Source organism: Lissotriton helveticus, chromosome 1_2 (genome assembly GCF_964261635.1).
Source record: "Lissotriton helveticus chromosome 1_2, aLisHel1.1, whole genome shotgun sequence".
Classification (NCBI taxonomy): Eukaryota; Metazoa; Chordata; class Amphibia; order Caudata; family Salamandridae; genus Lissotriton; species Lissotriton helveticus.
Window position 1 is genome coordinate 234,624,890 of NC_136058.1, and position 16,574 is coordinate 234,641,463.

At 44.4% G+C, this 16,574-nt stretch overlaps 1 protein-coding gene across 1 annotated transcript in view; it reads right to left on the reverse strand.

Moving 5' to 3' along the window:
• Positions 1 to 16,574, reverse strand: part of LOC144800127 (cytochrome P450 4B1-like) — a 417,525-nt gene that overhangs the window by 269,971 nt on the left and 130,980 nt on the right. Inside the window, exons 4-5 of the mRNA XM_078671655.1 lie at positions 14,897 to 15,024; positions 8,823 to 8,947 (exon numbers count right to left, since the gene is read on the reverse strand). Of these exons, the coding sequence (XP_078527781.1) occupies positions 8,823 to 8,947; positions 14,897 to 15,024 (253 nt within the window). The remainder of the gene's footprint in view (positions 1 to 8,822; positions 8,948 to 14,896; positions 15,025 to 16,574) is intronic.

The window sequence follows — 16,574 nt, forward strand, 5'->3', positions numbered from 1 at the left end:
TGTGGTGTTGGCGCTTCCCAGGAAACAGCAGCTGCCCACAGCGTTCGCGAGCGCGTGGCCAGCTCAAATTGCCTCCTCGGAGAGAAAATGCGCGCGGCCAGGTGCTGTCTCCTGGGAAGCAGACTCAGTAACAATAGATCTCTGACGAGACAGCGCTTACGCGCTGTTCAACGCCACGACACCTAAAAAAAAGCCTGCTGGGGCCGATGTCCTGGGGTGTTTTCACACCCCTTAATGGACATTGCCATTCAAAGCCTCTCGAAAACGAGTTGAAAAACCACTACAGTGGTTTTCAGCTTTTTTCCCTGCCACAGTGTGATATCTGCTCCTCACCGGGTGACGTTGTGATGGAACCGATATTGTGTGTCACACTGTAGCGATGTGTGAGTTTGCAGGTATATATTAGCTAGCAGTAACACATGCAGTAGTAATATACAAATTGTACTATATTTTAAACACTGTTTTTAAACATGATTGGCTGTTAGGAGCTTCTCTGCATGCTTTCCTAAAACGCTTTTGGCTTGCTCGGATGAATCCATTCTTCTTTTCTCATTATAAGGAACTCAGAACCATTTTTGTTTTTCTCATACAACTTTTTGGGACTTCATGTTAGTCTATAATATCACTAAATGTCAGAACACTGAAAACGGTAATACATTTGATGAGGGACGAAGAGGACTTACTATGCAGCAGGTCAAGTGCCAGGGCTGCGGTTATCCATGGGCAGGTTGCTCTGCGAAATGAGCACATAAAAGCCACTAACGCCCATCATAGTTTCCTGTTAAGTAGATTCAGAATGAATCCTTATCCATTGGCTACTAGCCTTTCCAAAAGGCTATTTGAATCCCGTGGATTCAAGGCAATGTCCATGCGACAATATTTCTGATCAGGACACTTTGCACTTTATTCTTTCTTGTGAATTTTATGTCCTGCTGCGTAACAAATATATTCTTCCACTTTTGAGCCCATGCTGTTTTGTACAAGCAAGGTCAGCATTATTATACTTGCAGATGCTCTCTTCGGCCATGGTTTGTTTTGGAGTTGTTAGCTACTTCTCTGGCGCTATAAGAGTTAGGAGAAAGATGTCTCCTGTGTAGATTCATTTATACCTTCCTCAATGAAATGCACAATTGTTTATTATTGATGAATTTCTTTGCACATGTCGCTATTTATAGTTTTTGTTTTTATTATGAGCCACATATGTATTTCATTTTTTATTTAAATATGGTTTTAGGGAAATGTATATGTGTAAAATATATTCATTGTGTATATATGGTGCTCCATTGTCTTGCCCTAATAATTGCTCCTGGTGTATTTTTTGTGTGCTTTTATGTCCTTTATTAGCCAAATAAAGAATTTCTGACTGACTGAGCACATAGGAGCATTTATTTAAAAAAGTGTTTGTTGGACTATCATCAATCTTTTACTGTGCAAGACATTATGATGTTTTAATTTCCACATAGTCTAATTTAGGCTTTGAGAACATTTCACTTTTAATAGGGTACTAGGATTCTCATTCAATTGTCTCAATAGCTTTCTATGTTTGCAATTATGTTTTCTTTTAAGCCCTAGGCAAGTTCTCATTTACTTTAACTGGCTTTTTTGTTCCAATCCCACCAAGATTGCATTACATGCTTCAGGATTTGTCATGGAATTTTCCAGCTAACTACCTCCTGTTTGGTAATAAAGTTGTGCACAGTATTTTCACACAAGGTTTTTCAATTTTGAACATTGGTGCCATTGTTTTCATTCACAAAATATTTGGAAACCTCAATAACATAAACACTGCTGTCTCTTGCAAGGATATCAATATTTTATATACTTATCTGCAAATGTTTTCCCATTTGACGTGAACACCTTCTTAACCCTGTTGGACTAAATCTTTGCTTACTGTACTCCCCAGCAGTAGCAATGTGTTAGCTACGACTTAAAATGACGTATTTTGCAGAGCCCAGTTTTAGCTGTCGCTGGCAGCAGAGTATGTATTGGTATTTGAAAGGGAAGAGTCTACACATGCTGCTTGTTTGTTCGATCAGAAACACTACAATGCATGTTGAATTCAAAACTTTAGGCAAAGCCTTACCTGATGATTTAAGGGAAATACTAGGGGGCCGATTACGATGTCGGACGGACTTGCGTCTGTCTGACACCGTTTTGTAAACAAGACCGTCTGACATGATTAAGATGTGACCTAACACTGTTCGGTCGCATTCTGACATTTCCCTATGGGTGCATGCGTTACGGACGTTAACCGGCCGTAGTACATGCTCCCATAGGGAAATGGGAGGTAGTGTTCATCCCTGCACCTTGTGGCAGGCACCTCAAGGTGCCTAACAAGGGGGGCAGGGACTAACAGGGGGCCCCCAACTTGGAGGCTGCGCACACAAGGGGGCCCTTCTAGGGGCCCCCAAACACGCTTTCCGTCAGGGTTTCCATGTCGGAAAGGACGGCGTGGAAACCCTGCCAGGAACTGTGCATCGTAATCCCAAGGGCGGAAAGACCGGCCTTTGAGATTATGGGCCGGCCTCCGACTGGCCGATGGGCTAGTTGAGCCTGTTGGGAGCCAGATGGAATTACCGGTCTGTTTCACTTCCAACTGGCTGATTCATAATCAGCTGGTCGGAATTGAAACAGATGATGGCGGTCGGAAACCTCCGGCCGAAGGTCAGAGGCTTTCCGACTGTCATCGTAATAAGCCCCAAATTTTAGACCTGCCTTGTACTTTTGAAGAATGTTACATCATGTTCTTTCTCATTTGTACTATACAACTCATAACTTAGTATAAGGCAACAACCCTACTAGTGTCTACAGACTAAGAAACACTGAGGAAAAACATAAATTTTAAATTGACATCCTCCAAAAATCCTACATAGGAATAATATTCTTAGGCAGCGAGCGAGACAGGTGAATATCGAATGGTGCAGCTTGCTTTGGAAGGAGCGGTTTTTCTTATCACTGTGCAATCAGAGTTGCTTAATCCATGATACGAGGACTTGTAAAATCAACATTCAAAACTGCCAGTTTATGGGAAAATAATATTTCCAATGAAAGCAAGCTATAAGAAAGAAGTCCATAATTCTTTTGAAATTTCAAAAATACCACAAAGAGAATGAAACTGCAAACAGATTTACACGTTGTAACAATCAGTACAAGGTGAACAAACATCCATAGAGACTTCAAATAAGGTAATGGTTATAGCACATATGTTAATAATTAATTGGTCTCTATGACAAGTACAATATTGACGCAAGGTATTTTCAGAGGTCTGGGTCTGTGCCAAACTCCTCCAGGATATCCAGATGAAATAGAATTATAATCATGAATCTCTCTTAGACTTTGACCAAGAGGTCGTTTTTATCTGTTGATTATCTGTACTAAACAAAGAGGGTGCCTCATCACACTGTCTTATACAGATGAGCATGGCTCTTCTGTTGTATTTTTAGAGGAAACAGATTTTGAAATCCTGTATTGCCATGTCACTCCCCAAATAACAGGTGCATGATTGAAGAAAAAGCCTATCTTGAACCCACTTTTATCCAAACATAGTATGTTTTCAGATATCATAGAAGTTTATCCGATTCACAAAAAAAACTATTTTGTTATCAACCACATTGATTTTCAAGGAAAATGTGAAACATGAAGCATCGTCCCATCCTACTTAAAGTGTTGTTGGGATTAAACAAAACAGTGTTTTTAGTTTTCATTTATCATGACGCACTGAAGTAAATATCTCACCACACTTCCTGGAAGAAAAGCAGAGCAGCACACTGGTCCATAAAGAGCTTGACGCTCTGTCACAGGGGCAACAAAGTCTTTATTTTGCTACCAGGTAGCAAGGTAAAGTAGAACTTTGTAGGTTTCACGGTTTAATAGTCTCCCATGTTACAGTTAACAGGTGTTCTCTATGACTGCAGCTGGACAATGTCAGCATTTTTGCCATCCTTTAAAGACTGTCCTCTGTATTTCGCCCTTAGCTCTGCAGGAGCTGTAAATGTCTAGAACAGATCTTCTTCGTTCATGCATCAACTGGTGCATGGCAAGCAAGCATTTCCTAAACACAAATTAAGGAGTTGATCACTTGGCAACAATGCACTTTGGTGCTGTATATTTTTAAATAAAAGCACATAAAAGTTGCCATCATACCACAAACTATTAAAATGTGAATCTGATCTCACACTTACTCATCCACCACACCGTGATGTACTATGTTCCGTAACACAACAACTACACCTCAGTGGCCATCACATGGAAATATTTCCAATATAGGCTCAAACCAAAAACAACACACTTCCAATGGCAAACCCACTTGCTGCACTGTGCCAGTGTGGATAAATTATTCCAATGCCCATATAGGGGCAGTAAGAACTGTAAAAAAGTAATAATGCCAAACAATACAATACAGTACATGTATGTAGCACATAGGCACCCATTTATATAACAAATGACCCACTTAAATCTCTGATAAACTGACTGTAGGAAAGTAGGACCTGCTTTCATGGTTACCCCAACTTTTTGCCCAGTGTCAGTGTGTTTTTGGTTTAGTTTGCTGGGATCCTGCTGATCAGAACCCCAGCATCCATACTGCCTACCCTAAATTGGCTCTGGTAAGTACTTTGGTTCCTCCACAATTGGCTACTGGTGTACCATTATAAGTCCCTAGTATATGGTACTAAGTTACCCGGGGCATAGGTACACCAGGGGTCTCCCATGGGCTGAAGCATGCATTGTGCCACCCATGGGAGTCCACTTAAACTCTGACTACAGGCCTGCCATTGCAGTCAGTGTGAGTTGGTGCTTGCACCTCTGATGACAGATATAGGTTTCCTTATATCTGAGGTCACTACACTTAAAACCTATAAGTCACCCCTATGGTAGGCCCTTAAGTCCTGAGGGCAGGGTGCATGGTTATAAGTGTGAGGGTGCCCCTGCATGAGAAGAACCCCACTACAAACCCCGGAGTCGATTCTCCAGACTTGGTAGGGGCAGTCAGACATTTTAAGATATATAGTGAGCATCCATCATTACGAGATGTCTCACTTTATAATGACTGCGGGAGGGAATCATAACACAACACCAATTCCGGTGTTGGGGGTATGATTACTTGTACTAGTGGGCCCCTTAGATGAGCCCCCTGTACTCCTGGTAATAGCCTTTCAGGGTCTGCCAGCAAGCTAGTGCTGCTGTCGACCACAGACACGATTCTGCCCTCCTGCTACTGAGCTGAGCTCGAGCAGGGGAAGGTAGAACAATAGGCTTCTTGTCACAGGGAGATGTGACCGCCTCCCAGACATGACTTAGTGTATTGGGCTGGGGTGGGGGTGCTTCACAGCATCACCAGACTGCTTTGAAGGGCACATTTAGTGCCTTCCTTGCATGCTCTGGTTTGAGCCAGTTCAGGAACCCTTGGTTCTCGCTCTGGTGCAAAATTGGACAAAGGACAGGGGAGTATCCTCCCCTCTGTCCAGCCCCTCCACTGGGAGGGACCGCATGTCGTTCAAAACCTTTTCCTAGGGTACGTAAGGGCTCCCCTGTGGGTGGGTCCTCAGATTCGTCATGAATCACAACTCACCTCTAAAACCAAAACCCTCTTCAACTGTCTGGAAACTTGGACTTCGTTGGACTTCGACTAGAACAAATACTGCATCAAGAAGGACTCCTGCTGCTCCTGGCCTCGCTGTTCCTCAGGTCTCTGCCTTGTCTGTGTCTGTGCTTCATCCAGGTTCTCCAGAACTCCTGTGGACATCAAGGACATCTGAAGTAATCTCCCTTGGAAGGTCGGAGTCCCTCCCCTGCATCTGCAGGCATCGCAACTTAGCTGACCGATCTGCTGCTCCTTTCATCCAACTGACTTCCCAAGGCCCAGCAACACAGGTGGTAGTTCTGCAGCTCCCTGGAGGCCTGATCCGTCTTCTATGCAATTTTGAGGAAAGTATCACTCGTCGGAGCCGCTGGGATCCAACTCCATTGGGCACGTGGCTGTGTTTCCACTCTGCACACAGCCTCCGTTGTGTTCCTGGGGACTTACCTTGGGTGTTTCCTTGTTTCCCCAGCTCCTCGAGGTCTTCTGGTCCAAGTCCTGTCCTTCCTTATAGTTCGCATTCCACTTTCTTCATATATCGTTTAGTCTACGCCTGGAGACCAGTGTATATTTGTGCCACTTACCTGATTATTTTGAAATATTCTTGTGTGTATTGCTGATATCTCTGGGTAGGAGATATACCAATGTGTTAGTGATTGTGTTGTGTAATAAATAGACTTATTTTTATAAACAGTGTGAATATTTAAATCTTATCTACACTATTGATTAAAGTTGGTAAAAAAAAAGCTGCTTTACACTCCTTCAAGATATGCCTGAAGGCTGCTCTCCACAGCTACCACTTTGATGGTTATCAAAGACCACTAAATTCACCATAAGGGTTGCCTGGATTAGTGCAAGGTGCATCACTCCTTAGAGTAGGAACAGGGTAAGCCATATTATAGTTGTAGCATAGAGAATACAGGAGATTTCAGCCTAAAACCGAATTGGGTTGTTCAGATAGAAGATGTTATGTCCTGAAATCTTTATACAGAAGGCCTAACACGACAACAGGCAGGCCGTACAATGTCAATGCCATATGCATTAGATGTACCTTTTTATTTAGTACAATAGGGGCCAGATGTAGGTGGCCATTTACCGACCGGTAAATGGGTTTTCGGTATGTAGGGGGCCAATTTTACCTATTCGGTAAATTTACCGAATTGGTAAAATACAGAATCGGTATTTTTACCGATTCTGTAACTCTCATATGTAGGTGGGACTCTACTGAGTCCCAAAGGCCTTACAGATTCGGTATTTTATCACCCAATCCAATTGTGTGGTAAAATACCGAATCCAGGTGTGCATGCATAAGTGTGTATGCACACCTATGCCATGTGACAGACAGACATGCCCTTAGGGCATGTCTGTGTGCCACATGGCACACATGCCTGTATTTGAGGTGCTAGAGGGTGTCAAAGTGACACCCCCTGCACCCTTGCTGGAATCGGTATTTACCGAATCAGTAAATACCGATTCGGTAATGCCCATTGATTCCTATGGGCCTCAACGCCCATAGGAATCAATGGGCATTACCGAATCGGTATTTACCGATTCAGTAAATACCAATTTTTACAGAATCGGTAATTCAATTACCGATTTTACCTACATCTCACACCTTCATATTTACCGATTCATAAATACCGAATCGGTAAAATTCGGTATTTATGAATCGGTAAATACGAATTACCTACATCTGGCCTCTAGTGTAGTTTAAAACAAGAAGTGGCGCTCATGCAATACATTTAGGTCAATTCTTGCCCCACTACAGTTCACTACTGCAACAGTTCTTCACCTTTTGACTTTATGATGCGGAGGTCCCCGCGAAAGTAATTTCTATGATTTGAATCTCAAAACAGTACACGAAACACAGAACCACGTATATATCAAATATATACAAATATAATGCAATCTTTTGTTTAATCCACAAACAAAAAATGCTGATTTCTTTTTTTTATTTTAATGGGAAGTTAGAGTTTTTCAAATGTAATTTCATTTCTAAAAGGTGACGCAAAATGAAAGGTGAACGAATATGCTACCCTCTAGTCTTTTTTGTTCCTAATACATTCTCTCTTTTTGTTGGTGCATGTAAGTGCTTCAATTTAGACCACCAATAGTCCATAGACATTCTGTTTTCTGAACTGGTGCTGCTGCCACGAATCACGATAAGGATACCAACTTAACTCTTAGCTTCCAGTTTCAAATGTCTTCATATTTACAGTGTTAATCAATATTCAGTTTTGCTTGTTTATATATTTGTACTTTAATAATCTGCTCATATTACCTAATGTCAAGGACACCCATGGGTCCGTGGAACCGTGGTTAAGAACCTCCTCACTACAGGGTCCTGCCCCATCTTTGAAGGGGCCCTAAGTCCCCTCTACAGTATGTGTTCTATTTCATGGGTGTCCCGGTAGGAAACAATTAAAAGTTAGACAGAATTCTCTGTGCTTTCTCAGAGATGATAGAAACAAACTTGCAACATTATCACTGCAAAGGGAGTGGAGCACCAGCAAAAGGCACCTCCGTGGAGAGAGAACAAATGGGTAAATACAGCTGATACAAGAAAGAGAAAGACAAGGGATGATGGGGAAGAGGAAGTAGAGACCATCTAATTGCAGCCTCACCAGAGTACTTAACAGGTCTTTAAAAGACCATTTACTTGTAAATTTTGTTCTGTTTTCACCCCTTCTTACAGCCACTCTGTCTATGGTTGGAAGAATTTGCCCCCCCCCCGAAATATTTTTCAGCCCCCCCCCCCCCCGAAATTTGGCACTAGTTGCCCGCCTGGTAGAGACAGAGAGAGGACAGGGGTTTTACACAGGGTCCACCTTCTCCCAGAGTGCATGGATCCCTGGGATTCTGCTCTTGTGGGAGGCCTTTCCGCCACCCGCCATCTTTGCCCTGAACAGTCTGCATTTAATTTAAAAAGCCACCCAGAGCCCCCTTGCGTTTTTTACTCACCTATCCTCACCTATCCAGCATATAGAATGCAAAGTCTCTCTGGTCGTGTTTTAACTGAGGGCCTAAAAGTGAAACTTTTCATTTAGATTTCTTTAAACCCCTTCTAGAAATCTCATCAGGCAAGCTAGTTGGATAGCTGTTCAGACCAGACGTGGCACATGTCAACCAACCGGGGCAGACTAGATTGAGACAAAGACATAGAGGAGCTCAGCGAACAACCCCAGGTTTAACATGAGGAGAAGCGGATTCAAGGCTGCAGTCCACCAAAGTATCAATCACCCACCTGTCTGTCTGACAATTGCTCTCATAGCTGAAGGCACATTTCATGATGCTGTCAAGGGTCATCAGGCTGACATGCGAATAGATATCCACTGACTTGTCTTCTGTGGCCAGGGACTCCCATTTACACTAAGAAACAAGAGAAAATGGGCACATTGAGATAGTATTTACTTATTGTAATTGAAGGATGTATCACTGAAAGACCAAGTTTTATATATTTGTTCTTATTGCACATTTTCACAAGCTAAAAAGAGTGCAAGCATGTATCTGGACCGTAAGATTGACTTCCTTTTAACCAGTGGACCCTACTTCCTCCCTGGTTAGTGACAAGAACACATGGCGTGAATGTGGCGAGATATAGGTGAAACAATGATATACACCATACTTTATTTCTGATATGGTATCCCATAGTAAATGGCAGAGCATATTTACAGTTACATTTCAACCTTTGGTACCTGTCAGAAATTAGGTCATTCATTTGGGATGAGGGTGTCCCTGCCAATTTACACAATCTGTTTATGTCTAAACACATCGCTAAGTAAATCTTAAATTCCCTACTTGGGGGGTGGCGCATACCAGGGAGGAGTCAGCCGGACACCCTGTATGGCGGGGCGTCCTCACACACTTCTTCCTTGGATCTCAGCTTTGAAAGTATTCGTGAAAATTGGACACAGTTTCTTCTCTTTCAATGTATACCTGTTGTATATTTTAGTTTTCGACTGACTATTGTTGCATTGTAGACCTAGATGGGGGGAGTTTCTTTGTATCTTGTTTCTCTTCTGTTCTTCTTTACTTTGCACTGAGCACATGCCGGCTCAAGTCTGGCCGCTCGCTATTTGGGTTAATGCCCTATTTGACCCAGTGACTTAGGATGACCCTCTGACAAGGAGGGGGAGGGAAGAAACATCACTACACCAATGCCATCCATGAACAAATACACCTTTGTCACCTGAAATGAGCAAGCGTTTGGATTCCGCATGAAAACGGCATAAAATATTGCAATACTTAAAGCGCATGGGGTTTGACATTGCACTGCTCCAGGAGACACACCCAACACGGGAGGAGATATCCACACTTCAGTGGAGGTGAGAAAACGGGTGGTAGTCACTGGGTTTTTCTCCTAGGCAAGTGGAATGCTAATCTGGGTGCGGTCCAGGACACTGCTTGAATCTATCACTGTGACAGTGGACAGAGAGGGCAGATAAGTGCTCCTCAAGGCATGCCTAAACCGATTACGGCTACCGCTGGGCAGCATTAACCCCCCAGAACACTCGGCAAACAATTTCTAGACACATCTACACTACTGTTGATGACTTATGTGGGGTTGTCCATGATTCTGGGGGGTGATTACAACAGAGTAGAGGATATTTATTTAGGTAGATTAGTACCATCACAGAGCCACCCATTATAAAACCGGTGATGGAATTTAAAGATCCTCTGTTTCTTTAGATGAATTGAAGCTGAGTCTTGGCCCCCATTCTCATGGGGAGACTTTGGCTCGCCCTTCTGGAAGAACTGACCTTTAGAGAACCTTTGGGCAATACCATAAGAGGCTATTTTTAAACTAATGAAGGTACTGCCCGACACCCCAACAAAGAATGGGAGGTGTTCAAAGTAGTCATAAGGGGATTCTACATGGGCCAGGCAGTGGGAGGTACTGAAAGAGCTATAGAAGGAACTAACAACCCTAGAGAGCTCTATACGAAAGCTACACACCCTACACCCTTGGCCCTACACCCGGACACTTCGGCTAAAACCCAGATTGCAGCTAAACCGGCGACGCATGCAGCAGCACTAGAATGGCTCTGAGTGCTGACAGCCCAAGAATACATGCACACAAATCTCTTTGAGGGTGGCAGCGAGGGCCGTATACTGGTGTGTCTTATCCTACCAGCCGACTGAGGTCACCCGATTATCTCATCTAAATAGCATCAGATGAGGTGGTATTTACCCAGACTGACATACATGGGTTCTTTGTCAACCACTACAGGGAACTGTATAGGGCTCAGCCATGAGTACCCGAACACGAGATAGAGTAGGGCACCACTGCCCCGCTTAGGGACCCCAGAGTGTGAGGCTTGGGAGGACCCATAATGGAGCAGAAAATCAGGAAGGTCAAATCGGGTATGGCACAGGGTAAAATCCGATGGTCAGATGGCCTTCCTGCTGAATCATACCATAGTCTACTCCACGGTTCTCGCGCTCAAACTGGCAGTCATGTATGCATCAACTCTGGAAATTGGTTCTCTATTCGACACCACTAGGTAACACCTTATAATGTCAACTCCTAAGTCGAAGGGCGACCCCTTTGACGGTGCTGCATATAAGTCGCTCTCTGTGCTAAATCTAGGCTACAACATTTTAAGCAAAGTACTGGCCGCCCGGCTACTGCCCCACTTCATCATCCTGGTCCATAGCAACCAGAACAGTTCAATCCCGCAAACATAGCTCCTCCCTCAATATCCGATGCCTCTTTCGAGTCTTGGATGAGACTCCACCACAATATCCAGCCAAGGCATTGGTTCTATCTCTAGACATCTGTAAAGCATTTGACACACTGGACTGCCGGTACCAGAGGGCAGGCAAGCGCTGCATGAATCTGGGAAGAGGCTGGGACAAATGAGTAGCACTACCATACTCAGGCACCCGAGTGAGAGTCCAAATGGGTTGGTCCCCCTTGGCGGTGTTTGAGGTGCACATGAGGAGCTGCATGCCAATTGTCCCTGCTGCTCTTTGTGTTGGCGGTGAAACCAGTTGCATCTATAATGAGTACGGAAGGCAGCGGAAGATGGTTTCCACTGAGGGACGCTGAGCATGTGATCTCACTTTCACAGGGTATCAGGTTTCATCAGGGTATCAGGACTACAAGCTAACTGGAATAAATCATGTGCCTTTCCAACATCTCTGGGTTTTCAGGACCCACTGCGGCTTGAGCCCCAATTTCGTTGTTGAATAGTCAGCACCAAGTGCACCGATAGGGTCAAGGTATATAATTTCAGAGCAGACTCAAAAAGAGGAAACCTAGGCGAGGCCCTACGAGCCCTGGCTTCCTTACTGGATGTAGACTCTCTCTCACTCCCTCTCTCTCACTCCCTCTCTCTCCCTCCCTCTCTCTCTCCCTCCCTCCCTCTCCGTCTCCCTCCCTTTCCCTCCATCTCACTCGCTATCAGTCTCCCTCCCTCTCACTCCCTCTCCGTCTCCCTCCCTTTCCGTCTCCCTCCCTTTCCGTCTCCCTCCCTTTCCATCCCTCTCCTTCCCTTTCCCTCCCTCTCCGTCTCCCTCCCTATCCCTCCCTTTCCCTCCCTCTCTATCTCCGTCTCACTCCCTCTCCCTCCCTGTCCGTCTCCCTCCCTCTCCATCTCACTCACTCCCTCCCTCTCCCACTCACTCCCTCTCCCACTCACTCCCTCTCCCACTCACTCCCTCTCCCACTCACTCCCTCTCACACTCACTCCCTCTCACTCACTCACTTATTCACTCTCACTCACTCCATGCCTCTCACTCACTCTCACTCACTCTCACTCCCTTCCTCTCACTCCCTCTCTCACTCACTCACTCCCTCCCTCCCACTCACTCACTCCCTCTCACTCACACTCCCTCTCACTCAGTCCCTCCCTCTCACTCCCTCCCTCCCTCTCACTCCCTCCCTCCCACTCACTCACTCACTCACTCCCTCTCACTCTCTCTCACTCCCTCTCCGTCCCCCTCCGTCCCCCTCCCCCTCCCTTTCCCTCCCACTCCCTCTGTTACCTCTCTGTCACCTCACCCTGCCTGGGTGCCAGCCGGGGCGCACACACACTCACAGACGCACCCGAACACTTCACAGGTCATCAAAAGACCATTTGCATGTTAATGAGGCCTTTGTATTTCACCTCTTCTTAGGCCCCTGCAGCTGTACTCTGGCCATTGCTAGGAATCGTCCGGCCGGCAGCCCCCACAGAGCAGCAGAGTCTCTCGCGCTGCTGCAGACACCTAAAAAAAAACGTAAAACACAGGTATGATGTCTCGGGGGTCCGCGGGCCGCCAGGGAAGGCTTGCCGGGCCGCCCCTGGCCCGCGGGCCGTACTATGAGTACCCCTGCGCTACACGGTAATGTACTGTCCAGACATTGTTACTTGTTGCTGGAATATGATTGTCTATGCTTATGCGATATTTACCTATTATTTCTCAATGATCTACTACTGATATGTAGTTTAGCAGGGTATATACAAGCATCTGTGATTCGAGAATATGTCCCTGCACATGCTACAGCTTCTTTAACCACATGAATGCTACAGCAATTCATGCTCTGTGCTGCAGATCCATATTTACCATTGTTCATGACGAGCTGAGCTCGTCATGAGCATGGAAGGGGTTAAGTTTTGAAACAAAACCTGAATACGAATACGCTGGGAAAAACAGGAAAAAGTGAATAGCAAGGATGAGAGTTGGCTCAGTCAATGAGAGAAGAGCTTAAATGAAGGACAGACAATATGTTCGGGACCAAAGTAAGAGGGAACAAGGGTCAAGAGAAGAATGAAATCAAGGATGTTTGAAAAACAGTAGCACAAAAATGAGGATGAGGGAAAAGCTAACACGTTAAGGAAGCAATTCAAGAGGAGCAAAGCCAAGGCTTCATACAGCATGAAGGAAGGGATTCAAATGACTGGTAAATACAAAGACCAGAATTGAATTGTTTTTGAACAGGCATTTTTATTCTTTTTTTAAAGTTACAAGGATGAAAGTGCTGCGCAGCACTGGAGGCAGTAAATTCCAGAGTCTCGTTGCACAGTCAGAAAACAACGGAATTATAGACCATTCTTTTTTAAAGACAGAAGTCATGAGGAGAAAAGAATCTGCTCAACACTAACATTCTTTAATTTATCTGGCAAAAATTTGGGAGGTATTGTGTTTAAAGCTTTATGAGGGATACAAGCCATCTTGAAATGCACTCTGTTTCCAATGGGACGCCATTTGAGTGTTAAACCCACAGGAATGATATGATCAATTCTTTGGGATCTGGAAACAAATGAAGCATCTACATCTAGCACAGCTCTCAGAGGAGCAGAGTGAACTTTTGGTAAGTCACTGAGGAGTGAGTTACTAGAGTATACAAGAGTTGGAATGTCAGGTTTGGGGTTAAATTGTCTGAAATCCTAAATGCTTGACCTAACATCCTTGGCATGTTTTTCTCTAAGTATTTTGGCTTCCATGCTCCTGTTTTTGCCGACTTTGCTTTAGCTAACTTTAGCACTTCACCACCTCTAACCAGTGCCAAAGTACTTGAGCTCTCTCCTTTAAACATGGTTACATTGGCTTACACCCAATTAGCACATTTTATTTACTATAAGTCCCTAGTACAGTGCTACTACATGTACCCAGGGCTTGTAGATTAAATGCTACTAGTGGGCCTGCAGTACTGATTGTTTCACCCATTTAAGTAGCCTTTTAAATATGTCTCTGGCCTCCCATTGTAACCTGTGTGTGCAGTTTTAAACTGCCATTTCGACACGGAAAAATACACCTTTTGCCAGGCCTAAACCTTTCTTTTTAATACATATAGGTCACTCCTAGGGTAGGCCCTAAACAGCCCATTGGGAAGGTTACTGTACCCATAAGGAAGGGTGTGTATTTAGAAAAGCTGGACATGTACTTTTAACTTTCACTTATCCTGGTAATGAAAACTCTTAAATTCGTTTTTCACCACTGCAACACCTGCCTCCACCACAGGATAACATTGGGTTAACTTATTACATTTAATAAGTGCAACTTTAATTTGTGAGAAGGTAGTACTATCGGGTTTGGTGTCTAAAGAATTGGAATTTAAAATCCTCTTTTGGTAAAGATGGATTTTAAGTCACAAATCTGAAAACGCCACTTTTAGAAAGTGTGTATCTATAACAAGGACAACTCTGTATTCCCACGGGACATGGGTAAATATGTATACAAATCTGTACAAATGGTTCTCTCATCTATTTAACATCTTTCAATATCAACTTGCTACAAGCACCACACAATGACTTCTATCACAATATTCATGTAAGTCATAAAAAAGTGAAGATGCTGTGGCGAAAGTTACAAAGAAAAAAGTATTCCTACCAGCATGACCTTGGTTGATTCAGCTATCAATTTCACATAAGGCTTTAAAACATCATAGTGGAATCCTGGCGTTAGAAGCCTGCGATGCTGGAACCATTTCTGTCCAGAAAGCACCAATAATCCTTTGCCTGTACAACAGAAAAAACATACAAGTTAACAAGCACAATTACAATCACTACATAAAAATCCTAATTTCCGTGAAAAAAAATCTCCATTACATAGAGCTGTGTATTGTTGACAAAATACAGACAGTGTGATACACTTTAATGAGGTAGGTCTAACTGCGACTCACTCCAATTTGATATTTTTTCAACTAACGTATTAATATATTGTTAAGGTGGACACCAAACATGGAAGAATGCACAAGAACACCACAACGACGCAGCTAAATAAAGGAATTAGTTCTCACAGAGATAGCACATATGCTAAAATGATTAACTATCCAAAATTGGAATTAAGAAACATACGGGCATATGCATCAACGTTCGTAAATACCCGTCGGTAATACCGAAAAATAACGACTCGCTATTATGAACATGCAAACCGCGATGCATCAAAGTAATCGGTAAAAATTACCGAGTCGGTAATATTCGCTATTAAATAACGATTATACGCCAGCGAGAGTAACAAAAACCGAAATCGGAAATACCGAGTCGGTATTACCGGATCCGGTATTTGCGGATTCGATAATACCGAAAACTGGAAAATTACGCGACGCTACGGAAGCAGGCCGATGACATCACAACCAGGAAGTAGGACACCCACGCTGCATTCAGTGTTCGGAGTTGCACAGAGGAGGAGGCAGAGCTCAGGAGCTGAGGTCCCACACTGAACCAGAAGCAACCAGGAAAAAGGTAGCAGGACAAGATGGAGAAGGAGGCCCCCCAGCATGGAAAGGACACACCCCGAAAGTGAAAACGGAAGTTTTCAGATAAGGAGCTGGAAATCCTAATAGAGAGTGTGAGCAGCAACCATGATCGACTATTTGGAAAGTTGTCGCTGAAGGTGCCAGAGGCAGAAAAAAGAAAGATGTGGCTGCGCATCAAGGACAAGGTGAATGCCTGCGGAGTCACCCACCGCAGCATCGACGACCTAAAAAAACGCTGGTACGACCTGCGTAAGAGGGCCAAGGAGAAGATTGCGCAGAGGGTCAGGGATGCTGCTTGCACAGGAGGGGGCCCATCCAATGTGACGCCTAACACTGACCTGGAGGATCTAGTGGAGGCCACCATAGAACGGGAAGCTGTTGTGGGGGTCACAAGTCTGGACACCTCAGGTGCTGCGGAAGGAGGACAAGGTAAGAGGCATGCCAGCGTAACGATGCAGCGTGTACTAAGTCCCTGCCCACTCCCCCATGCCAGACCCAGTGCACATGTAGCGTTGCCCTACACACACACCCTCACCACTGTGTTGCACCATGGGAGATGTAGTCAATACATGAATGGGTGCATGCCTGAGCCCAGAGATGAATACAGCTGCCAAGGGTCAAATGTCAGTCACCAAAAGTAATTTATTGTGAGATGCCACAGCTACTGTCACATACCATACCATGATAATAACTATGCACTGTTTCACACACAGATGCATCCCCCATCGATTCAGACGACAGTGGCCGCCTTGTCATCTCGGAGACGCCAGTGTTGTCAGATGCGGAGTGCTCACAGGGAGCAGAAGTCAT